At 51.4% G+C, this 23058-nt stretch overlaps 8 protein-coding genes across 8 annotated transcripts; 6 read left to right on the forward strand and 2 right to left on the reverse strand.

Moving 5' to 3' along the window:
• Positions 1–679: 679 nt before the first annotated feature.
• BO72DRAFT_487208 (Zn(II)2Cys6 transcription factor) lies at positions 680–2777 on the reverse strand (the record flags this gene model as incomplete). Its single annotated transcript, XM_040947971.1, has 4 exons — positions 680–1033; positions 1105–1659; positions 1748–2001; positions 2072–2777. 4 exons carry the CDS (start codon positions 2775–2777, stop codon positions 791–793), a joined length of 1758 nt encoding a protein of 585 aa, XP_040799703.1. The 3' UTR covers positions 680–790.
• Positions 2778–3028: 251 nt separating this feature from the next.
• Positions 3029–4627, forward strand: BO72DRAFT_432229 (FMN-linked oxidoreductase). Its single transcript, XM_040943166.1, has 6 exons — positions 3029–3400; positions 3465–3577; positions 3644–3762; positions 3823–3852; positions 3898–4378; positions 4433–4627. Exons 1-6 carry the CDS (start codon positions 3088–3090, stop codon positions 4556–4558), a joined length of 1182 nt encoding a protein of 393 aa, XP_040799704.1. The 5' UTR covers positions 3029–3087; the 3' UTR covers positions 4559–4627.
• Positions 4628–5488: 861 nt separating this feature from the next.
• On the forward strand, positions 5489–8005 carry BO72DRAFT_449417 (mRNA decapping enhancer EDC3). Its single transcript, XM_040945017.1, has 3 exons — positions 5489–5689; positions 5783–7465; positions 7525–8005. The coding sequence occupies exons 1-3, from the start codon at positions 5575–5577 to the stop codon at positions 7770–7772; spliced, it is 2046 nt and encodes a 681-aa protein (XP_040799705.1). The 5' UTR covers positions 5489–5574; the 3' UTR covers positions 7773–8005.
• A 360-nt stretch (positions 8006–8365) lies between these two features.
• On the forward strand, positions 8366–11542 carry BO72DRAFT_529017 (putative dynamin GTPase; the record flags this gene model as incomplete). The annotated part of the gene is made up of 6 exons (XM_040950217.1): positions 8366–8713; positions 8795–10404; positions 10471–10732; positions 10790–10876; positions 10926–11063; positions 11256–11542. The coding sequence occupies exons 1-6, from the start codon at positions 8503–8505 to the stop codon at positions 11540–11542; spliced, it is 2595 nt and encodes an 864-aa protein (XP_040799706.1). The 5' UTR covers positions 8366–8502.
• A 1936-nt stretch (positions 11543–13478) lies between these two features.
• BO72DRAFT_529018 (uncharacterized protein) lies at positions 13479–14083 on the forward strand (the record flags this gene model as incomplete). The annotated part of the gene is made up of 2 exons (XM_040950218.1): positions 13479–14007; positions 14070–14083. The coding sequence occupies exons 1-2, from the start codon at positions 13815–13817 to the stop codon at positions 14081–14083; spliced, it is 207 nt and encodes a 68-aa protein (XP_040799707.1). The 5' UTR covers positions 13479–13814.
• Positions 14084–14158: 75 nt separating this feature from the next.
• On the reverse strand, positions 14159–15358 carry BO72DRAFT_381462 (kinase-like protein; the record flags this gene model as incomplete). The annotated part of the gene is made up of 1 exon (XM_040941434.1): positions 14159–15358. The coding sequence occupies one exon, from the start codon at positions 15356–15358 to the stop codon at positions 14159–14161; it is 1200 nt and encodes a 399-aa protein (XP_040799708.1).
• A 1585-nt stretch (positions 15359–16943) lies between these two features.
• Positions 16944–19186, forward strand: BO72DRAFT_497724 (PPIL2 family peptidylprolyl isomerase; the record flags this gene model as incomplete). Its single annotated transcript, XM_040948718.1, has 5 exons — positions 16944–17005; positions 17089–17201; positions 17266–17282; positions 17385–18604; positions 18676–19186. 5 exons carry the CDS (start codon positions 16944–16946, stop codon positions 19184–19186), a joined length of 1923 nt encoding a protein of 640 aa, XP_040799709.1.
• Positions 19187–20399: 1213 nt separating this feature from the next.
• On the forward strand, positions 20400–22876 carry ptcG (type 2C protein phosphatase PTC1). The gene is made up of 2 exons (XM_040939279.1): positions 20400–21985; positions 22044–22876. The coding sequence occupies exons 1-2, from the start codon at positions 20714–20716 to the stop codon at positions 22479–22481; spliced, it is 1710 nt and encodes a 569-aa protein (XP_040799710.1). The 5' UTR covers positions 20400–20713; the 3' UTR covers positions 22482–22876.
• The last annotated feature ends 182 nt before the right edge of the window (positions 22877–23058 follow it).

Consider the following 23058-nt stretch of genomic DNA (forward strand, 5'->3'; position numbering starts at 1 on the left):
AACCCCCCAACCAACCTACCTACCTACCTACCTACCTACCTGTCCATCCGTGCAACGCTGTGCCCATGGATGGCGCTAATCATACCCAGTAGTCATCACCGATCCCATCCAATCCTTAACCCCCGCCGGTATCCAGATTTGTCCTCCCTCTCCAGCGAAGACGTATGATGGGTGCTGTTGTATCGCTCTCCGGGCTTCTGCAAAGCTACTCCTCTAGGAAATACCTCGTAACTCGGTATACATAGATTTAGCGAAGAGATTCTACCAAAGATCTACTTGTGTGAAACGGAGTAGATGGGTCCCCGTAGTTTGTCCTGGCTTAGGGGGGGGCTGTCGAGGTCGGGATTGCGGATGGTGTTAGCTGGATGGTTATCATTATGAATACAATCGATTCTATTGCTCTAACCAATATTCAGGATATCCAGGTACAGAGGCAAACGGGGTAGAAGGACAGATGTATACGTCAAGACGATACGGTGACTTGGTAGGTTGAAGGTATACAGCTTGAATCCTTTGTTTTGCCGCGTGGGTTGGGTGATGTTGGAGGTTCTGAGCACGAAATACGACAGTCTTTCTTTTGACTGGTCTATAGCAGTAGCAGCAAAGCTAGGTGTCATCCCGGTAAGTATATACAAATACAACCAGGAACGTTGGATGCCGGACAGCATCGAGGGATAATCTAGGGCTTCGGAAGTAGCACATCTAGTTCTTACACGAACATTGAGGATATGAAGGCCTTTTTTTACGGGGGTGGGGCGGAAAGCAAATTTCTCGTACCGCACGCACCGCACTACCGGCTTGTTACTGTGGAAGCCTCAAAATCCATATACCTACCCTGCTCCATCCACTCTCTCGCCTTGAGCGCCATACTCTCGGACTCCACATCTAGCAACACATTGGCCGGGACGCACGGCAGCTCGCGCTGACCCAATGCGCGGGAGTGCTCGAGGATGCACCGGACCATCCAGCCGTCGAATTTGTGAGATTCCGTGGAGAGCAGGCAGATGTTTTGGAAGGTCATTAGTCTGTTGATCTGGTTGGTGGATGGGTCAGTATGATCTGAATGTGTTCTTGGGTTTTTTTGGGGGGGGCGGGGGGAATTACCATGGCTTTCGTGTTTGGCCAGAACTGCTGTTGCTCGATCAACACCTCAAAATTGGCATTCAGCGCGGCGCGCGCGCCCTCGAGTTCTGTCGGGTCGCCCAGGAGGAGAGTGTGGAGGAGGACGGAGGAGGAGACGGTGGTCATGTGGCCGATGGTCGGGTAATTGTTTTCGCAACCCTTGATTTGCCGGGCGAGGTGGAGGAGGTTGCTGAAGGAGGAGGCGTGGTGCTTGCAGCGGCGGATGTAGATGCGGGAGTTATGGGATGATGGCTTGGATGAAGGGGCTTGCGTGCGGTGGTGGCTTTGGGTATGGGTTTGGTCGTCCTCGAGGAAACGGAAGTACAGCAGGGTGGAGTAATGGTGATACGCCAGGTGCAGAGCAATGAAGAGTCCCCCTCGTCCGGACTGCTGGTGACTGTGTAGGTTGGGCACCGTCATCTGCGTCTCGGCGGGGAGCATCTTGTTCCACGCTTCGAGCTGTTCGCCTAAGTCCTGGACCTCCTGGTCCAGTTCGACGGTGTCGGTGCAGCCGCGAGCGGCCTGACGGTTAAGGTCCTGAATCGGGCCGAAGAATCGCACCAGCGACACCATGTGCGCCCAGAGGCCGAGTTTCAATTTTCAATATGGTAGGTTCGAGGTGTACTGTCGGCGGCGGTGCTTCTGAATCGTTGCTCGTGTCGGGTGGTAGAGACTGGAAGGTGATCTCGTCTATAGGCAGCCCGTAGGGCTTGCTGTATTCGTCCATGTGACGGGGGAGACCGAGCCCCGAGGAACACCAGCGGTCCGCCACGTAGAGCGAGCACCAGACTCTGCGGATGATTTCGCGCGTGATGAGGGATCCGTTCATCGCTGGGGAGGAGTCGAGCGACATGATCTCGGCCATTGAGGTGGCGATTCCTAGTGATTTGTGAATCGGCTGAACCCTTCACAGAGAGAAAAGATGGAAAGCAGTAAGGACATCTCGTACGAACGAAGAGTGCCTCCGAAGATGGCTCACAATTTCCCGCACTCAGGGTCGCAATCAGGATGCAGGTCTGCATGTTCTCGAGACAGACATTCTCAAGGTCGCCTTGGAGCAGCCGCTTGGCCTCCCCGGTCAACCGCGCTTCCAGGTCGCGTCGGTCCGGGTATGAAGAGAACTTGGCCCCGGGGGCGCAGACAGCGTACAGTAAGGCCTTTCCCACGGTGCCATTGCGCACCTGGGCCCGCAATGTCGCCGGGTGGAAGATACTATGCGGCCTATCGTGGACCTTGGCGAGATACAGGTCGACCAGCTCCACAGTGGTCTCCCAGGGGAATCGAAATGGGTCCGAGGTTGGGTGATGATGCCGGACAGGCTCATTGCGAGATTGCTGTTCTTCGCTGAGAACCACCACCGGCTCGGGATTTGGCTCGCTGTTCACTCCCACCGGGTTTTGCCTTCGCAACTCGGCACTACATTTGATTCGTCGCTGCTGACATGCGTTGCAGGGCTCGCCTGGGCCGAGGCGAGTGCATTTTCGTTTGGAGGATCGGCATTGCAGGCATGCTTTTGGGGCTTTCATGCTGTTTCGGAGTGACGGGGTGGATGAGGTGTACGGAGTAGAAGTAAAGTACATAAAAGAGGTCGGGGTTGAAGGATTCCCAGTGGTGGATTGGAGCGGAGGCAGCGGCCCCACAGCCTCTCCATACATCGGGATTCCTGTATCTCAATTGGCTCTTTTCCGAAATCTCCGAAACCACCCCGATGTATGGAGTCACTTTTTACATGCGACCACCACCCATGATATCAGGTGGATGCTCATCCACACTCACTACTAATCATAATCTCCTCACCGGGAAGCTACCAGAAGCAGTAAAAATGCACGAAGAACAGGTATATAAGGACTGCAATCGTGTCCGCTTTCATCGCTAATGCTCAATTTTAATCTCAACCTCGAAACTCCTATTTTCCACCCAGTTCGACTATTATACAAATTATAAACATCCAAAAGGCACTCCAAGATGTCAAGCCTCTTAGAGCCCATCATTGTCGGCGGAAAGCTTCCGCTGAGAAACCGTGTGGTCATGGGCTCTATGACCCGGAACCGCTGCCTCGACCGCATGCCCGGTGCAGCACAAGTCAAGCATTACGCAGACAGAGCCAGGGACGGCGTCGGCCTGATTGTGAACGAGGGCACCTTTGTAGACTGGACTGGCTGCGACTGGCAATGGTCGCCCGTCATGATCGAGATGGAGCATGCCGAGGCATGGCGGAAAGTGACCGATGCCGTCCATGAAGCCGGTGGGAAGATCTTTTTCCAAGCCTGGCACGCAGGTAGGTGGATGAGCTTAACAAAGATGGGTGATGTCGCCATGTGATACTCATGCAGATCTGATAGGTCGGGCTCAGCATGACCAAATGCCAATCATGAAAGAAAAGGGTGGACGTGTCCTGGCGCCATCCAGCATCAAAGCTGAAGGGGGAAAATATCGTGACCTTCCGGGTCAGCCGGTATGGGATCACGTCACTCCACACCTGTGCCTTATTGAGGATATCGCTGACCACAACCTGATGTAGGGGCATACGGATAACGTTGAGGAAATCAAGAACCCGCGTGACGTGATCGATACCTATCGACACTCCGTTCTGCTGGCTAAACATGCAGGCTTTGACGGCGTTGAGCTGCTGGCCCAAGGGTAAGTATATGCGATATCACTTGGTCACAGGATTGGTACTGATACATATCGCGAACCCAGCGGTTATTTACCCCAACAATTCCTCAACATGTAGGTATTCCTCCCCTAAAGTCTTCAACAACTAACAAACACAAGTCGTTCAAACAAGCGAACAGATAGCTATGGAGGTTCAGTAGAAAATCGCTGCCGATTCACCCTTGAATTAGTCGATGCCATTGGCGAGGTATTCGGGGGACCCGAGCTAGTCTGCGTCAAGATCAACCCCACGGACTTCTACAATGACTCCGCGACCACTTTTGAGGAGATGAAAGAGACCTACACGTTCTTGATCAAGGCGCTCGTTGACCGCCGAGTGGGCATCGTTAACCTTGGCCGCCGCGGAATTGATCCCAATGCAGGCACCGGTGACTTCTTCGGACGCAGTGGTCGACCCGAGGAATTCCCTCTGCCCCCTGGGTACGACCCTGTCTTGGACCTTGGCCCGCTGGTCAAGTATCCCGGCAGCCCGTCCTTACTCATGGCAAACCATGATTATACACCTGAGGAGGCGGATCGGCTGGTCAAAGAAGGGAAGCTGGACTTGATAACCTTTGCGAGGCCCTTTATCTATAACCCGGTGAGTAGGCTGATTTTTCGAGGTCATTCCTGAATGCTCAACTAACGATATCAGGATGTAATTTCGCGCATCAAGAATGGCATTCCTTTCGCCGAGAATGATCGGGGCAAGACTGTGCACTACGGACCCTATCGGGTACCCGACGAGAACTACAATGACTGGCCTGCTGCTTCCCTTTAGTACATTTTTAATTATTCGGGTAGAAGGGTATGAGGAAGCTGCCGAGGGAATAAGGAAGAGACCCAATTGAGGATATATCACATACCTGTACAGCGTACTCTGCAAGTACCCATAATTGAAATTACCTATACACAAATCACATGCTGTGAGCAAGGACTGCCGGGCTTGATCAACCGCTCTGCGCAGAATTCGTATCTCCGTCTTTTGCCTTTGTTTTCGAGCGCATTTTGCACCAGCAATCGCCGAAGTTCCTCTTCTTAGTCGGCGAAAACGTGCCTGGTTTTTCTTTGGGTGAGTAAATGCTGTTCTTCGCATCTATAGGGACTCCATGCACGGATTTGAGTTTCTGCTGCTAAGCACCAAGGGAGGCTTGTAGGGGAGCCGGCCTTTCTCAATGTCTCAATTCGATGTCGTTGCGTCTCTGTAATGAGATCTTGCTGCTCATTAATGAGACATTGCTGGATATCAACAACACGCCGCAGCACAACATAGAATAGGATCGGTTGGAGTGGTTTGAAAGCCGTTGTCCGAAGTTGTGGGGAAAGATCGTTGCTTAGTGCTGAGTCTAGACCTTTCGAATCTCTACCTCCCTTGCTACAAAGTTACAAAGTAGATAAGGGGGGGGAAGATCACCGTTAGTGACTTTCTGGTAAAGCCAAGATCTCAAGCACCTTGCCTGCTTCATAGAGTCATAAAAGAAATTATAATCAAAATAGAGACCAGAGAAGACTCCAGGTCGGATCATATCTGTGTAGAATATAGATCGTTGCCGAGCGTACTACTCAGTAGGTAAGGTGCTGCAGCTTCCCTCTTTTTCCCCCCACCGCACCTTATCGATAAAAAGGACCGGACTGACACGTGACGTTCACCCTCCGAAGCTGTAACAGCGAAGCTGACCATTCCCACTCTCTCGTTTCATTTCACTGTCCATGTCATTGAAGTATCTCTCGTCGTGCCCTTTCGGTTCTGATCTGGCCCCGTAGCATGCTTGGTCTTGGCCTGCTCATCTACTGACCATGGCGTCTGAATTTATCGGCTACGATGTGCTGGTGACTCTGCGAACGCCACCAAATGCAACTGTGCAAGGAGAAGTGGCCAATGTCATCGGCCAGCGTCTAATTCTACGGAATGGTTGGTAGAGCAATTCTTCAACACATCTTTTTGAACAGTTTCTCCAGGCTTGACCAAGAATCATCGCTAATCAACATGATCCCCACTTCTTAGTCAAGCTATCGTGGATCGGTCACCCACTTCCGTCCTACTCCGTCGACGCTCCGGATATTGCGGACCTCTCAATAGCACCATCAGGCCAGCCCACTGCCCAGCAGCCCCCTGTCCCCCCTGCTCCATTTTCTCACAAGGAGGCAGTGGGTGCTACTTTTGCGCCACCCGCGCCATCAGCACCACAGCCTTTTGTGGACCCAGCGATTCTGAGTTTCTCGAAACCTCCCTCAAAACCAGTCGACCACAGCCCAGAAGCAGCGGCACCTTCGAGCTCCCAACACCCTCAGCTATCGCAGCAAGTCGTTCGTGATCAGGCTGCTGTCCTTAATGAACCGTTCAGCAACCTTGAGCTAGATGTGAACAAGGCCCCACCCGAGAGTGGAATCGCGACACAAACTGCACCCCCTTTGCAACAGAGCTTACATTACGGACCCAAGACCAATCGTCGCGGTGGTGCGCCTAAAGTCTCCAAAGTTGTCAACGAACACGATGGAGCAGCCAATACAAACCCGAAGACCAGGGGCTGGCGCCAGACAGCCTTTACCGAGCCCTCGCACCCACAACTCGCTGAGACACGCAACAAGCAGCGGCGGAAGAAGAAGGGCAGAGCCAGTTATGCTGAGGACCCGAATGGCTGGGCGACAGAAGACGCCACGGATATCCAGGAATTGGGCGAGTTCGATTTTCAGAGCAATCTTTCCAAGTTCGACAAAAGACGGGTTTTTGAGGAGATTCGTAATGACGACACTACCGCCGATGAGGAACGCTTGGTCAGTTTCAACAGAAGACCGAAACCCGGAACGAACGGTGGGAGAAACCTGCATTGGACGGAAAACGTTCTCGACAGTCTTGAGGAGAGTGAGGAGGAGCTTACTGATCACGTCCCGAGCGACGCGAAGCTTAGCAGCGGAACCTACTCAGGACGTGAGCGCACGCTGTCTTCCAGGGCGCCACCGTCTCGCAAAGGCAGTGCTATTCTCGGACAGCCATTGGTCCCTGCACAGGTCAACTCGCTTGGTCGCAGTCAATTGAGCACGTCTCGAACCACCAGCCCACGCCCGAATAAAACTCCCGTCTCGGCATCGCCGATAAGCGGTCCCGGTGTGCCTGGTGCCTCTCTGCGCCTCACGACTACCAACAGAAGCTGTCCAACTGTGAGTCCGCTCCAGACTCTTGAGGTTGAGCAGATTGCGGTCGCGGAGCTCGGCCTCACCGAGGACATGATAACAGAAAACACTGGGCGAGGCATTGCGGAAGCCGCCGTCGGCCTTCTGACTAGTGATGCGGCCGCCCCGACAATGCTTATACTCACAGGCAATCACCGGACTGGAGCACGGGCTATATCCGCTGCTCGCCATCTGCGCAACAGGGGTCACCGTGTCACCGTCTGTATGCTGGGAATTGAGCACGAAAACGAGCTGTTAGAGAATTGCCGCAAGCAACTCGACGTGTTCAAGAAGATCGGCGGTCGAGTGCATCGGTGGGAAGATCTCTCAGCCCGACTGACAACCTCCGAGTTTGCTCCCGACTTGGTGGTCGATGCACTATTTGGTATTCACATTGCCTTTGAGGACCTTCGCACAGACGATCAAGCAGTAGCCTTCGAAATGATTTCGTGGGCCAACAGGAGTAATCTTGAAGTCTTGTCTGTGGACGTCCCCTCCGGTCTTTCTGCTATTAGTGGTGAGTCTTTCTTCCTTGGACGTTGATTGAAACTGCGGCTGGTCTCTAATATGATACAGGCGAAGCGACGGTGGTGGAAGGCGGTCGAGTCTGCGTCAATGCTAAGTCAGTGGTTTGCCTAGGCGCTCCAAAGACTGGTATCGTCAACGCCTTGCTCTCGGGAGAAGGACTATCATGGAATCTCTCGGTAGCAGACATTGGAATCCCTCAGATTGTGTGGAGGAAATATGGCAGTCGACGACGCCACGGAATTGACTTTGGCAACCGATGGGTGGTGCCGCTACGCTACCAGCCACCTCCTGTGTAAAGCAGGCTTTGCATGCATGTGATGATTCTATGACCCAAAAAGTCTTATGGCGTTTTCTAGGAAGTGGGAGATTGCAGAGTAGATCAGGTACTCGCGTTGTGAATGATGATGATGAGGGGGGGAAGGGCGGGTAAGGGCGAGATTACCATGAGACGTGACCTTGTGAAACCGAATAGTCGACGGCGGCTTTGTATTATAGTGCTGTAGATTTAGCAATAAAACCCATATTATGACGTTCATTGTGATTCTTTGACCCGCATTGTCTCTATGCCCGGTTCGTTTAAAAAACATTTATTACTATGAAGTTATCAGCCTTGTGGTGTGCCGGCTGCACTTGCCGACTATGGCAGGTACGTGATCTCAACTCCAACAGTAGTATCAAATCTCAATGCAGCTTTAAGGTTGGAGACTCAATCATCTCAAATAGAGGCTTTCACATTTTTAATCTCTATCATGGCGCTGACGAGGTTCGTGGCCAGCGCTTATGGAAGAGCGTCTAGTCGACAGTCTTGCCAGGGGTGATTTTCTAGCGCATGCGCTACGCTTCTTTTGCACATGGTATTCATTCACTTCCCACTGCAACTCTTACTCAACCCGAGTCCTTGTTAAGTGTTATCTCCTCTTTCCTGAAGTCAGACTTCTGTGCCATCAGTTCACCCTACTTGACTCTTTGAGCCTCTCCCCATCCTATCGAGCCTGGGCCTAAGAAGACCGCCTTATCACCAGCATCATGTCGTCGAACATCACATCATCACCGGCCGACCAAGCAATGCGCCAGCTGCAGTCAGAGCAATCTCGAGTTCTGGATATCATCGATGAGTTGCGCACCATCGGCGTTGGGGCCCTGGTGGAGCTGCCCCAGCTGATTGTCTGTGGCAATCAATCCAGCGGCAAGAGTTCGGTCCTGGAGGCCATCTCACGCGTTCGATTCCCAGCCAAGAGTAATGTGTGCACGCGGTTCGCGACCTGAGTCATTCTCCGCCGGCGACCGTCAAGTAGTATCAACGTCTCCATCGGACCAGGTCCATCGCGTACGAAGGAAGAGGAGAGACAGAGACTCCGTGGATTCACCGCGGAGGCTTTCTCCAATGGCGACGACCTCCCCTCACTAATCGAGAAAGCCAAAGAGTGCATGGAAATTACGGAATCCGTGAACGCCGGTTTCAGTGATGACGTGCTCAAGGTGGAAATCTCTGGCCCAGACAAGCCCGAGCTGACGTTGGTGGACCTGCCAGGCCTGTACTACTCAACCAGCCAGGACCAAGGCCGCAAGGGCATCAGCATCGTCCGGGGCACCACCGAGAGCTACATGAAGAACACCCGCAGCATCATTATGGCGGTCATCACGGCGAAGGCCGACTACCATCTACAGGAGGTCCTGGACATGGCCCGAAAGTTTGACCCGCAACGAGAGCGAACGCTTGGTATCATTACCCAGCCGGACGTCCTGGAGCCCAGTTCAGAAGAGGAGGATACATACCTGCAGTTCCTCAGAAATGATAAAGTATCCTTGCAGCTTGGCTGGCATGCGTTACGCAATCGTTCGTTTGAGACGAGAGGTGCATCAGATGATGCTCGAGACGAAAAAGAAGCTGCGTTCTTTGAACAGAGCCGGTGGGCCTCAATCCCTCGTGAGAACGTTGGCATATATAGTCTTCGTCGTCGGCTGAGTAACATATTGTTCAAACACATTCGCCGCAATCTTCCCGAGTTGGTCACAGATGTCCGAAAGAAAATCGAGATTCGGCAGAGCAGACTCACGACGCTTGGGGAGGCTCGTTCAAGCCTGCAGCAACAGCGAGGCTTTCTTCTTGGCATAAGTACCGGCTTCGAAAAGATTACAGGCCAGGCATTGAACGGCATGTATTCAGACAGGTTCTTCGAAGATGGGCCAGCATGTATTCTCATGAGCCAGGATGATCGCCGCCTCCGGGCGATGATTAGAGAACTGAATGAGTGCTTCGCTGAGGCCATGAGTATCAGGGGCAAGCGACGCACTATTATAAATAGTTGGAATCAGAGCCTATCACGTTCGGACATCGCAGCGTTGAGTGCCAAACCCTATATGAGAGACTGGAAATACTCATGCGTCAGCCGCGAGTCTCTTGAATTCGAACTCAACAGCCAAGCGCGTCGAAAACGAGGTATCGAGCTTCCCGGAAGTGCCAATCAATTGCTTGTCGGAGATCTGTTTCGTGACCAGGCCAGACTTTGGGAGGAAATTGCTCGTGAGCATATGATGCATGCTTGGTGGGTAGTGAGATATTTTATCCATTCTGTCCTGCAACACCTCACGACCGAGCACACATATTCGTTGATAGCCACGTCTCTTATCGATCCGGAACTCGACAAGATGAAAGAGTCCCTCCTGGCGAAGCTGAAAGAATTGACAGCTTACACGAAACGCGGACACCCTCTGCCTGTAGGAAAGAGCTTTCTTTCTAAGATCCAAAAATCCCGAATTGACCGCCAGTTCAAAGCACTAGAAAAAAGACTGTTAATGTCAAAGAATGCTTCTGCGGATGCCCCCTTTACCTTGAATGACTTCAAAAAAGCTACTATAGGTTCAGAAACAGAGGGAAATGAGTTCGCTGCGGCGGAAAGCATTGATCAGATGCAAGCTTACTATGATGTTAGTGACATCTGCCAACTTGAACCGCATATCTACCCTCCTAACAACTTATCTGAGTTCTTCTAGACCGCTATAGTGACCTTTGTGGATAACGTTGCGATCCTTGGCATTGAGAACTGCTTGCTCGCCCCCCTGGAAACCATTTTCACGGCCCAGACTATCAACAACTTGAGCGATGAGAGGATTCAAGATCTCGCTAGTGAACCATTCTCGGTTGAGCAAGAGCGAAAGTGCTTGTCTGAAGAGCTGCGCAGATTGCAAGAAGGCTTAAGCACACTCCGCCTTTTCAGCACACAGAGGCCAACGCTATCAAAACCCATGGTTTTCAGTAAGGTTCTGTTGACCAGGACACGGCATGCAGGAACTGACTTGGGATATGATCAAGTGCAGAGCCCTGTATCTGATGCCAGGACTTCGACTCCTTTCAGAAGCACTGACAAATACGAGGACTCAGAGAAAAACGGTCCTTCTTGTAAGTGTGTAGGCTGAATTGCCGCAAATATCACTAATCATTTGGATAGTTTCAGCGCAGCCAAGTGCTAGCCCATTTACTGTGGCATCCTGTGATATCGAGCAGGCCAAAACCTCTAGCTCGTATTCTAGCCGTTCTTCCGCAGCCTCTACACAAACACGGGACCCTGCTCCTCGCAGCATATTCGGTACCGGATCTACTCCGCAATGCTCCGTTTCAGATAGTGCAGCATCATTGTTCTCAACTCAAAATAAGTCCACATTTTCTGTGACCCCTGAAACAGCTCCGAGCTCCAATATATTTTTTCCCAAGGGTACTATATTCAGTACGGAGACAGGCCCCACGGCTACTTCTGATCATTCTACAATAAAGTCCCCAGGTACAAAATCCGGCAAGAGTCTATTTGGAGCTCCAGTCAATTTTGGGGTCCTGGGTTCTACCAATATTTCTACCGCTACTCCTGATCGTTTTACCTCGAACCCCCTCGGAAGAAAGACCGGCACGAGACCTTTCGGGTCTCCACCCAATGTACTCGGGTCATTCGGCTCTACTAGCGGTACAAGCTCTGCAAACAACACTAAAAGCAGTGGTAATTCCTCCAAGACTCCGAGCACCTCACGCCGGCGGATGCGCGCTGGATTTGTGGTCGACAGCGATTCGGAGTAAGATCGTCTACATGTAGCTTAATGATATGATGAGCGGGAGATCTGGGGGCTGGCGAAGCATTGTGTTGGACAAGCCACCTGTAAAAAATGCAACCACCGGCTTATACCCTGAATACGAGCTATAAACAAATCGGCCAAGCGAAAATAATACGATTCCAGCATTGTAGCAATGATTTGTCAACAAAAAGTAGATAACTACAAGTAGAATAATCTACAGCGATAACTCACAAGCGATGTAAGCCAATAACTATAAAAATATCTATAGATCAATCACATTTGACCCTCCTCCACACCAACCCCACCCACCATAAACTATACAAAACAACACCAAACCACCCAACATGCCACCCCCCGGCCACGTCAACTACATAATGCTCGACATCCTCACCAACACAGCCTACACAGGAAACCCGCTGGCCGTTGCCTTCCTCCTTCCCCCCCCCCTCCTCCTCCACCAGAGGCTTTGATGGGTAGGATCTCCCTTCCAGTCACTACCTCTTCTATTTATCCCCTTCGTTACTCTTCTTTGGCTCTCCCTTGAGTTTTGCTTCATTTGTGCGTTTGAATGATGTAGTACCAGCAGAAACTCATGATTTTTGACGATCTTTTTGGGGGCTAGGCCCTATCTTCGGGAAAGAACTGCTGAGGGCAATGTCGTTAATGTCTATCAACACATCGCTTTGTCACCGCGATTCGCTGGCTTCTCTTCAGAAGTGAGTTAGATTGACGCCTTGTTATGCATGCAGGTGATACTAATAGGAGCACAGAAGCTTCGACTCGGAGACTATGAACGGGGTGACAAACTTCACACACCATGGTCCCTAGGTTCATGATAACATTGCTGTTTGTGTTTGTAACTACCATAAGCATGGCTTTTGGACTGGCTGATGTATAGCGTTGTTCTTCGATTCTTCTCTGTTTATCTTATCACTGGTAGAAATCTGGTGGCAAGTAGACAAGCCCCGCAACGTCTTAAGTAGTCAAACAGTTACTATCCTTGTACAGTACTTATGGGTGCATTATCCGCATGACCCTTCTTTCTGGAGATCAATGACTCTCTTCCGTCTTGCCAGCCGCGAGAGTAAACCTGGGGATGAGTATGGAGAGCTTATACAAATTTATGCTACAAACGCATGGCGACTCCCCGTTTGATTGTCAGCACCTGTGAGCCGCGATGGTGCCTGTCTGTGTCTAATTCAGCCCTGTATCTGGATCTTTTTTATTAGCAGTGTCACTACGGAGTTAATTAATTGATCAATTGATCGACAAGTTCTGTTAACCGGAGTGAAGCCGCTTCTAAGTCGCTAGCTATCAGTTGTCAAGTGCACTATACCCATAACACTCCTTGATACTACTATAAGAGGTTTTTGACTCGGAATCGTTGTATAATTTGATCCTATAGGCCTAGGCTCTGTAGATATTCTAGTTGCATAGAGCGGCTGCCTTTTTTTCTAAAGTCTAATATTAAAGTAGTAGATACATTAATATCTAAAGCTAAATTAGACTAATCTGGCTAGTCCAGGATGAACAAAAGGCTTTAGATACAGGTAATTTCCCTACCTATCTTCCTGGTAGACTTGTTCTATCCTAGATCGATCTAAAGATAGGTACCTTGGGATTTGATATATTACTATGAGGAAACTTACAATATCGCCTGGTCCATGAAGCATGTGCTGCCCCCCTAGGTAAGCAATATGTATTTCTGGAAGCGCGAGTGAACGCAATGCCGGGCTTTTCTCCAGCTTGCCGGATGTAGATGCCGCTCTATTCCATGGACGGCACGAATGTTGAGGGCTAAGACATACCCTCAACCAAGCAGCGCTTTCCTATGCGTATCATGACTTGTTGCTGAACTAAACGCCACTGCATTGGAATAGATTGGATCTTCCTTTAGCTATGCTCTCGCTCACCCACTTCCTCTGCTCTTTGCCCAGACGCCTTGGGAGACAGGGGCTTGCAACAAATGAACTCCGGAACAGCTTTTAAGTCTTGTGATTTAGGCAAAGATGCCCCCGGTGTTTCTGGAGAATAAGAGAAAAACAGATGCCTGCTTTGACCTCGGTGTGTTATCTTCGACTGTGTTTATGCTGAGCATGTTCTAGCAAGGAAATCTATTGTCAATAGGGGGCAGGCATTTGCGAGGTAGTGTTACTGTTTGACTTGGGGATATTATCTGGCAATGAAGCTTGAGTCTCTATCCTAGATGCTGTCAACAACCTCTTCTTCAGTTCTGGCATATCGTTCGTCTATCGCAGGTCGATAATTGAGCTAAGATGTGCAGTTTCCAGGTCCGCGTTTATGGCTGCGGCCACTATGTCAAGAATCTCTCCAACCCGTGCAAGGATGCTGAACGCCGCCAATCCGTGTGCGAAACCGGCATCACCGAGATCGCCTGCACGACCGGCACGCGTTATTGCGGCATACCTGGCTGTGATCGAAAGCAACGCCTCAGGCGGGAGGGACCACGTAAGTCGGTTCTTGTGGCTCTGGTCCTGGTTCTCGGTTTAGTGTTGTTCACTTTGTGACAGTGGAAATCAGGTGATAGAACCGACGGCGACTTCGATGAGGACGACATTAATTGGAAAGCCTACGACGACGACTGATTAAAAATTGTACATCATGCCCGGTTGTCCGCATCCTTGAGCTGCGACAGCGCACTCGACAAACTCGTCTGTGTCCCGATATCGTCCACCATCAAAGTGTCCGCAACCTGGTGCAACGTCTCCACATACGGGCCATCTCCTGCCTGTGATGCAATCTCTGAGAGAATCCTCCCATAAGCCCAAATGTCGTTAAATTGGCGCTCTTCAAATGTATGCTCAAAGGGCAAAGTCCTGTCTTCCGCCCAGAGCGCTGGTGCACACCACTCCCAAGTGAACCCTCCTATACCGCTAATGTCGATAAGCACTGCATTCCCCTCCTTATCGAGAACAATATTCGAAGGTTTTAGGTCCATATGAGTTTTCTTAGCCTTGTGAAAGCACTCCAATGCAGTTCCAATTTGAACAGCCCATTTCTGCCAGCAGTACTCTGCGACACGACGCTCCGTAAGGGTTTGCTGTAGAGATCCACCAGGATATGCCTCAAGCAGGATTCCAACTATCACTAGTTGTTTCTCGCCTGTAGTCGATGTCTGGTAAGGGTTCATAGATACCGCGACCCCCGCCGCCTGTGCGATATTTGGGACACCTGCGAAATACTCAAGATTTTCCAGCTCCTTGCAGATAACTTCGGTATCGCCGGGCCAGTATATAAGACGGTTGATCTTCTTGAGGACATACTGAGCCCCACCGTTGCTGACCCAGTATACATAGTCTGTGATGTTCGCACCCTTCGTAAGCTCCTCATAGTTGATCCTGCGGAAGGAACGAAACTCGTCGCACGAAGGATAGACGACTCTAAGAGGGTCTTCCTGAATTCTGCATCTTAAGAACGTCGAATTGGCGTCGCCCTTCGTCTCCGTCATGTTCGTGGTAGTGTCCACTGTGACCTCAGCTTCTAGTCCCGGCGTTGTGGAATTCTCATCCGTCTCATCCTCCTCGTTCTTCTCATCCTCGCCCAGTATGATCTCAGTCACAGTGTCGGCTAGGAGGGGGAGCAACTTGTAATTAAGCTGTTGGACAAAGCCCCGGAAGAATTCGCGTCGCTCACGCTTTGAAGCTTGCTGCTGCTGCTGCATGGCGACATTTTCAAGAAGTTTAGCGACGGGGCCTAGCAGAGTCACTGTGATCCACCATTTGTCGTTGTCAATGTAGTAGATAATCGCCTGTGAGCGACGGATCGGTTCCGGCGTTCCCAGAAGCTCGGAATATTTCATCAACTCAATGCGGGGCGTTGACTTGGTAGCACTTGATTCCTCTGCAACTGATTCTTCTGCCATATTTGATGGATGAATGAACTGGATACAGAGAATTGGAAGTAAGCTGGCTTGGGATGCACGTAACAGGGTGGTTGGAAGATGAGAGTTCACGTGCTGGACTTGAAGAGAAGTTTGGTGGTTTGATTGCACAACAAACAGTGACTAGTGAATGAATTTGTCCACCAAAATGGATGTTGCTGATACTATCATGAATGGGTGTAGGTAACCTAGTGCTGGTTGCCAGTGCAGTAGGAGGTGAGCCGATATCCCTTCCCAAACGAGTATCGCGTTTGTCAGGCCCGCGACCCGAGGGTCCATCATCTTCGTCTACATAATACCTCGATAAATCCATACCTGGTCTGCTCTATCTCTGGGGCATCCCCAACTAATCTGTAGGTCGATCCTGAAATAGTATGCCTGAGAATCTGGCCTATGATGCCTGGAGACACCGACTTTCTATTTCAAGAGCCTGGTGGCTGTTCCAATGCAGCCCTTGCCAGCGGGAGCCTAATCCAGGGAGACTGTCTCACTACCTTATACCTATCGACGGGCTCGTTACCATATCGGTCTATCCTTCATGACGATGTCGGGGGCGTGGCTTGGACTGCTGCTGCCTGATACAACTAAGCACTGTTGCCTTGGAGTGAATCATCACCGCCTCATCGCCATTCAGGATCACTCGGGGCTCTTTCGACACACGCACCTGCGTGCTCACTCCACGCTTTTGAGTTAAGGCCAGACCACCATATCTGCTCCCAGCTTGCTATACACAAGGACCTCAATCTATGTATGTAAGCCCTTGCACTAGTGCCGCGTTATGTCTTCGCCATCTCACGAGGCGGGCGCCTAGCTTGCTCCCAGAACATTTCTTTATGTTCAATGCTACCTAACTCCAGATCTTGCCATGCTTGTCATCCCCGTCGAGTATCAGACCGATAGCTCAACCGCGCATCCTGTTGCATACTTGCCGATATGCGCTCACATGGTGAATAGTCATGGCTGAATCATTGATCAGTCGACGGACCCGTCCAACTCTCAATTTCGAAGCGCAATCAACTGGTTCCGGAGTGGAAGGGGCTGTCTATAGCGATTAGTCTGCTTTGTGCAATTCACATAACGTTGACATCCGCCGGATACCACTCGCAACGACCAGCTGTGCGCCCAGTCTCACCTCATAGAGCTTGGAATCGAAGGCCAAGACAATCATGACAGGCGAAGTAATCATCGCATCTGCGGGTGGTCGATGAAGATATCCTTTGACTGTTGGTGGAAGGAGCTATACTCGCGGAGGTGCATGTGGAAATGCATGGGTTACTTCGTGTCAAGGAATTTAAAGAGTGATGTAGAGAGGCTTTTTGTGGCGCTACCGGATCTAATTTGAGCAATGAAGCCAGGGAAGTATGGAGAAAGTGTGGACTTTTCTACGACTTATCTTTGCATGTCTAAGTTTTGTGAAAGGGAACAATAGGGGGAAGTGGTTCTGTGTGGTACATCGCAATTTTCTGCTTATCATTACAGACAAATCATCCTATCGATATGTGCAATGTACGATTTGATGCTTGCTGTGTCCTTGAGCACCACCAACGGGCATTTATATACACCAGAGTAAGTACGGAGTACGGAGCAAGAAAAGTAAAAATTGCTGTACGGTATAGATTTCACAATATAATCTAACCCAAATAGGTTAGGCTCGGTCACCCGAATACATCATCTCTTGGAGAGCGGCGACAAACCAAACCCGCGGAGGAGAGCTGGCGCTGTCACAAATTCTTGGGAGCTTTTGTCGCAACGATGGGTAAAGGTAAGCCTCATTTGACTCCATCCCTGAAACCCAATCCTTCTGAGAGCTTGCTAACAGAATATAGGAACGGATAAATTATATGTGCGCTGTCTTCGCCCTCTACCTCAATCCCAGTCTGCGCTTTCGCGCGTTCCTAATCTCTTATCGCATTTGCGGTTGGGCTGACCCAAAAGTCTTCCACAGATCACGCATTCAGAATGGGCGTCGGAGGATGCATTCTCCGCCAGCGCTGGAGCTGGCGTCACGCGCGCGAAACGCGGCGGAGTCGATAATAGTTTCAAGCGCCTGCCCTTCAACTTCTGCTCGCTCTCCCTCCAACCGTACGCGCATCCGGTGTGCACCCACGAGGGCACAATTTTCGACCTGACCAACATCCTTCCCTGGATCAAGAAGCACGGCACGAACCCGGTGAATGGGGCGCCCCTCAAGAACTCCGATCTCATCAAGCTCAACCTGGCCAAGAACGAGGCCGGCGAATACGTCGATCCCGTAACCTACAAGGTTTTCACCGACAACACGCACATCGTCGCGCTGCGGCCGACGGGGAATGTCTTCGCGTGGGATACGGTCGAGCGGCTGAATATAAAGGGCAAGCTGTGGAAGGATTTGGTTACGGATGAAGAGTTCACCCGGAAGGACATCATCACGCTGCAGGACCCGCAGAACATCGAGTCGCGGAACCTCAGCTCGTTCAACTACATCAAGGAAGGCGAGAGCGGGTTGACCGAGGAGCAGATCCGGGAACGAGAGGACCCCGCCAACAACGTCAATGCCAACGCTCTGGGCAGTTCGGCCAAGATCCTGAAAGCAAGGGAAGCAGTGGCCAAGGCCCGCTCGGAGAGGGCACAGCGCGCGGGCGTCGCTGGTGCGGCTGCTGCCTCCGTGTCCAAGACTGGGGCTGGGCCTGGGTCTGTTGGTGCCTTGTCGCAGGCTAAGAAGCCGGTTGCTGGGAAAGCAACTCCCTATAATGCCGCACGGCATACGACGGGGTTGGCTGCTGCCTCGTTCACGAGCACGGGGATGACCCCGCACACGTCCGCCGACCTCGCACTGCTTTCAGACGAGGAATACATGCTGAAGAGGGGTCGCGTCAAGCACAAGGGCTATGCGCGCATCTCGACTACGTCTGGGGACATCAACCTGGAACTGCACACGGAATATGCACCCAAAGCCGTGTGGAATTTCATCAAGCTCGCCAAGAAGGGTTACTACAGGGATGTCACCTTCCATCGCAATATTAAGGGCTTCATGATCCAAGGTGGTGATCCATCCGGGACTGGACGCGGAGGCGAGAGTATCTGGGGCAAGTATTTCAACGATGAGTTCGAGGGGCCTCTGAAGCACGACTCTCGAGGCACGCTCAGCATGGCCAACAAGGGCAAGAACACGAACAGCAGTCAATTGTAAGTGATTTTAGGCACCACATCGGCGTCACCGACTTCCCCAACCTTACCGCTGACCTGCACGCCACCAGTTTCATTGCCTATCGCGCCCTGCCTCACCTGAACAACAAACACACCATCTTCGGTCATGTCATCGACGACCCGACTCCATCGTCCCCGACCTTGAACAAACTTGAGACACACCCCACCAACTCCACCACCAACCGACCCACCCCGGACATCCGTATCACCGATGTGACCATCTTCGTGGACCCCTTTGAGGAATTCCTGAAGCAGAAGCAGGCGGAGGAGGCCAAGGCCAAGGGTCACATCACGGATCCGGCGGAGGAGGAACAGAATGCACGCCGTGAGGACGACGATCGTGTGACCTGGACAGGGAAAAGGGTTCGCGGTGCCGGAAGTGGTTCTGCAGAGGAGGGCTCGGTTGGTGTAGGGAAATATCTCAAGGCCGCGCTGGCCGAACGGGCGGGCCAGGAGGAGGACGAGATTGTGGAGTATGTGGATGATGAGCCTGAGCCGGAACCGGTGCGGAAGAAGATGAGAGGCGCTGGGGGATTCGGAGATTTCAGCTCATGGGATTGAGATTTGGCATGTCCTGAAGTTTAGGGTTCTACATAGTACCATTTTAATATGGTCTGTACAAAACCACTATGGCATGATGTTGTTACTCAGTACCTAGTAGTTGTAAGTTAGTGATTGTATACAAACTCTAGTTCTCGATTGGGCATTGGGCGGAGATACCTAGTCAGGTCACTAGAGAAATTGTACGTAAGCATCGGTTGAGTGGCGTAGTTAGTTAACTTATCCAGCATGTGTCACCATGATGCTGTTGTCTTTGCTGTCTCTTTAACTACTTGACCTTACGTATGTAAGCGGACTTTCAGTGCCGAAATGGCCAGGTGCCAAGACCGAAGCTCGTCGTCGTCATCGCCGTCGTGTCTCCACAATTCCAGGGTCACGTTATTTTGCCCGATATCCCTTGACCGCTTTCCCAACTTAGTGCTCCCCCCCTCCTGCCCGCTTTCCCCCGATCGGTTTTAGTGGTGATGGAAATGGAAATAGAAGAGAAGCACGCAAAGGAAGGAAGGAAGGTGGAAGGAAGGAACTGGGCTCCATGCAGCACGGGCAGGCCAGACTAGCAACCTAGCACATTAAGTACTGTACTATACCCAGTAGTCTTTGTAGCGCACTGCTTGCTAATAATAAACCCCCTACGATCCCGCCGCCCGCCGCCTCACTACAACTTTACTACTAGTAGTAACCTACTCATTACTGCCACTGCCGATTCCCCGGCCCAGCTAATTATTTCCTTACTACTCAATATTAACTCCGACCATACCACCACATCCTCCCCTCCAACCACCACTCCTTCTCTTCCTCTTCTTCCTCTTCTTAACTACTTTACCTTTACCTCCAGTTCTTCCCCATCCCATCCTTGTGGATTGCTTTTTTATCACCTGTTCCTCGTGAGTACTTCTTGATCCACTTTTCAATATCAGATTTCAATTTGTTGTGTTGTCTCTCCCACCCTCCCAAGTCTCCGGAGCGCGCAGTGGAGGTGGTCTACAAATGAGCCCGTGACGCTGGAATGGATATACTACTCAGTATAATTTCAGACATGTCTTAATCACCGAGACTCTCCTCTTCCAGCCCCGTGTTTCATTCCTATTAGCTGTTGTAATGATGTTTGCCCAACGGGCGTACTCTTTCCCCCCCCCATAGCACATACTGTACATGCTCTTCCATCTGGTGTTGTTGTTGGACCACGAAAGTCATTTATTCTGCATTGCTAGCTGAGAACCATCGTTTGTGGGAATTAGTGGTCATCCATGAGCTTCTACATAGGGTCGATTGTTTACTGATCCCAAGCACTGACGTCTACAGGTTACTCAGCTCTATTCCCTCGCTTCCGCCGCAACTCAACTCTCTCGCATCCTACGTCAGTCTCCGCCGGCTTTGGACCCAAGGCTTTGCCCTCTGCTTTTCCCCCCCCCCCATTCTTTTTAAACCCCCCTTCCCCCATACTCCCCAAATATCTTCAGAAATACAATCAAGCTGGCAGGAAGTAAGCGCCGAAGTTTTTCTAGCCAGGGTGGGTTGCTGAACCGAATGTTCAGTGGCTCCTCGAGCCCACCCAAAGATAGATCCGACACAACAATTGCCCGCTCCGGTGCTATTGACACGCCGCCTCTAAGCATTCGCACCGAGGATTCCAGCGTCACCCCCAAGAAATTCTCTCCGCCAGGTGGCTTCTTCACACGGAGGACAAGTGAGGATCAGGGCCCTGGCAGTGAGAAGAAGCGCCGCAGTAGCACGGTCACGAAAGCTGCCTCATTCTTCACCAGCGCCAAGAACTCCTTCAGCCTGTCAAGCAGTCCACGTGAGAATTCCTTCAACTATACCATTCAAGAGCAGCCTGGCCTGGCAAAGTTTGGGAGCATGGACCCTGCCTTGAGCGTTCCTCAAGGGTCATTAAATAACTCGGCTGGTGAATCGCATCCCACTGCACGCTCGTCATTCAGAGTCGGCGTCACCGAGGACCGCAATCGAAAATGTCGCCGGACTATGGAAGATACCCATGCCTATTTGTACAACTTCCTGGGGACTCCCGCACTCTCAGCCCAGGGTGAAACAGGCACGAAAGCGATAACCATTCCTACTGGCACTTCTCCCACATCCGAGAAATCAACCAGCGTGGTTGAAACCGACAATGGATACTTTGCCATCTTTGACGGACATGCAGGCACATTTGCTGCTGAGTGGTGCGGAAAGAAGCTGCATCTGATCCTCGAAGATGTAATGCGCAGGAATCCTAGCACCCCCGTTCCGGAGCTTCTCGATCAGACATTTACTAGCGTTGATCAACAGCTGGAAAAGCTGCCCTTGAAGAACAGTGGATGTACTGCTGTTATTGCTCTGTTGAGATGGGAAGACCGAGTGCCCAGCTCGCATTCTGCCACGGGGTCATCTGCCCTCGCATCCGCCGCCGCCGCCGCTGCCAAGGCCGATACAGATTCCGATGAAGCGGGCGATACTCCTACCCAGGCTGCCGTCTCTGGAGCACTTCCCAAACTACAGGAGAAGGCGGCTCGTCAGCGCGTCCTCTACACTGCCAACGTTGGTGATGCACGCATTATTTTGTGTCGCAATGGCAAGGCACTTCGTCTGTCTTACGATCACAAGGGCAGCGACGAGAACGAAGGAAAGCGGATAGCAAACGCCGGAGGATTGATCTTGAACAATCGCGTCAATGGTGTTCTCGCTGTGACCAGAGCTTTGGGCGATGCGTACCTCAAGGATCTCGTGACTGGACATCCGTACACCACAGAGACTGTTATCCAACCAGAGTCGGACGAGTTCATCATCTTGGCCTGCGATGGGGTAAGTGTTCCATTCACCAGACTATTCGTTATAGTGTTGCTGATAGAGCAATTTCTAGCTTTGGGATGTGTGTAGTGACCAGGAGGCTGTCGACCTCATTCGGAATGTGCCCGATGCCCAAGAAGCGTCTAAGATCTTGGTTGATCACGCGCTTGCACGTTTCAGCACTGACAATCTTTCTTGCATGGTCATTCGCTTCGATACGGAACGTGTCAAGGATGTGGTCAACCGCACCGCTGAGCCCATCGGCGTCGAAGGCGATCAGGAAACTGAGCACGGTGTCAGCGAGGCTGACAAGATCGTTGAGTCAGCTCGAAAGAGTATGGCCAAAGCGGGAATTACGGACAATCCGGAGAAGGCTGAGAAAGTCCAAGAAGAAATCCTCGAGAAGATGGCGAATGAGCAGCCCGAGCCTGCACCACTCATGAAGGAAGACAGCGGTGCCGCGATTGCGGATAAGTTGAAAGTGCCTGAACCCAGGAACCCAACTGCATAAGTACTCTGGAGTGAACTCCGACGCTGTGTATTGTTCTACTTAAAGTCGATAGAAGGACTGGGCTCTTGAACCCGGCCCGTTTTCTCGCTACAAAGGAGTTCTTTTTCGCTTCTGCTCCCCTCTTCCATTTTTGACTTTCCATCTTCTTTCTAACCATGCGTCTCTGGTGTCGATCGCGGGCTTCCTACTTTGTTGTTTTATTCTTCTCACACTGGGCCAGGGAAAGGAGTCGCGACAACCCGTCCCCAAACCCGCCTGCTTTTTGCCTTCGTTTTTCACCCCTTTTTACTTCCACTGGATCCCTCCAGCGATTTCCACCTTCGCTCCGAACCGCTTCTTTCCGTCTGATATGACATTCAGGGCCTTGGACTCCCTTGGCTTCGCCGTGAACGTGGAAAGCGAGGACAGACCAGCTGTGCCACTTGACTTTAGCTTGAATTATCAGCTGGTATTCTTGTACGCTACATATCGATGTATATTTGATCCGCAGGTCTGAAACAGAAGATGCATGAATCAAGCCTCCTCCGCAGACGTCTCGTCGTTTAGCTTTTCATTCGTGGGGGATGGATGAAATATT

The sequence above is a fragment of the Aspergillus fijiensis genome (genome assembly GCF_003184825.1).
Source record: "Aspergillus fijiensis CBS 313.89 unplaced genomic scaffold BO72scaffold_34, whole genome shotgun sequence".
NCBI classification, from domain to species: Eukaryota; Fungi; Ascomycota; class Eurotiomycetes; order Eurotiales; family Aspergillaceae; genus Aspergillus; species Aspergillus fijiensis.

Bases quoted from the DNA above. Each gene is read 5' to 3' on its own strand.
- ptcG (XM_040939279.1), top strand. From the start codon at position 20,714: ATGTTCAGTGGCTCCTCGAGCCCACCCAAAGATAGATCCGACACAACA. The intron at 21,986-22,043 runs GTAAGTGTTCCA...AGCAATTTCTAG, and splicing joins TCATCTTGGCCTGCGATGGG to CTTTGGGATGTGTGTAGTGA.
- BO72DRAFT_432229 (XM_040943166.1), top strand. From the start codon at position 3,088: ATGTCAAGCCTCTTAGAGCCCATCATTGTCGGCGGAAAGCTTCCGCTG. The intron at 3,578-3,643 runs GTATGGGATCAC...AACCTGATGTAG, and splicing joins GTGACCTTCCGGGTCAGCCG to GGGCATACGGATAACGTTGA. The intron at 3,853-3,897 runs GTAGGTATTCCT...AACAAACACAAG, and splicing joins CCCCAACAATTCCTCAACAT to TCGTTCAAACAAGCGAACAG.
- BO72DRAFT_449417 (XM_040945017.1), top strand. From the start codon at position 5,575: ATGGCGTCTGAATTTATCGGCTACGATGTGCTGGTGACTCTGCGAACG. The intron at 5,690-5,782 runs GTTGGTAGAGCA...CCCACTTCTTAG, and splicing joins GCGTCTAATTCTACGGAATG to TCAAGCTATCGTGGATCGGT. The intron at 7,466-7,524 runs GTGAGTCTTTCT...AATATGATACAG, and splicing joins CGGTCTTTCTGCTATTAGTG to GCGAAGCGACGGTGGTGGAA.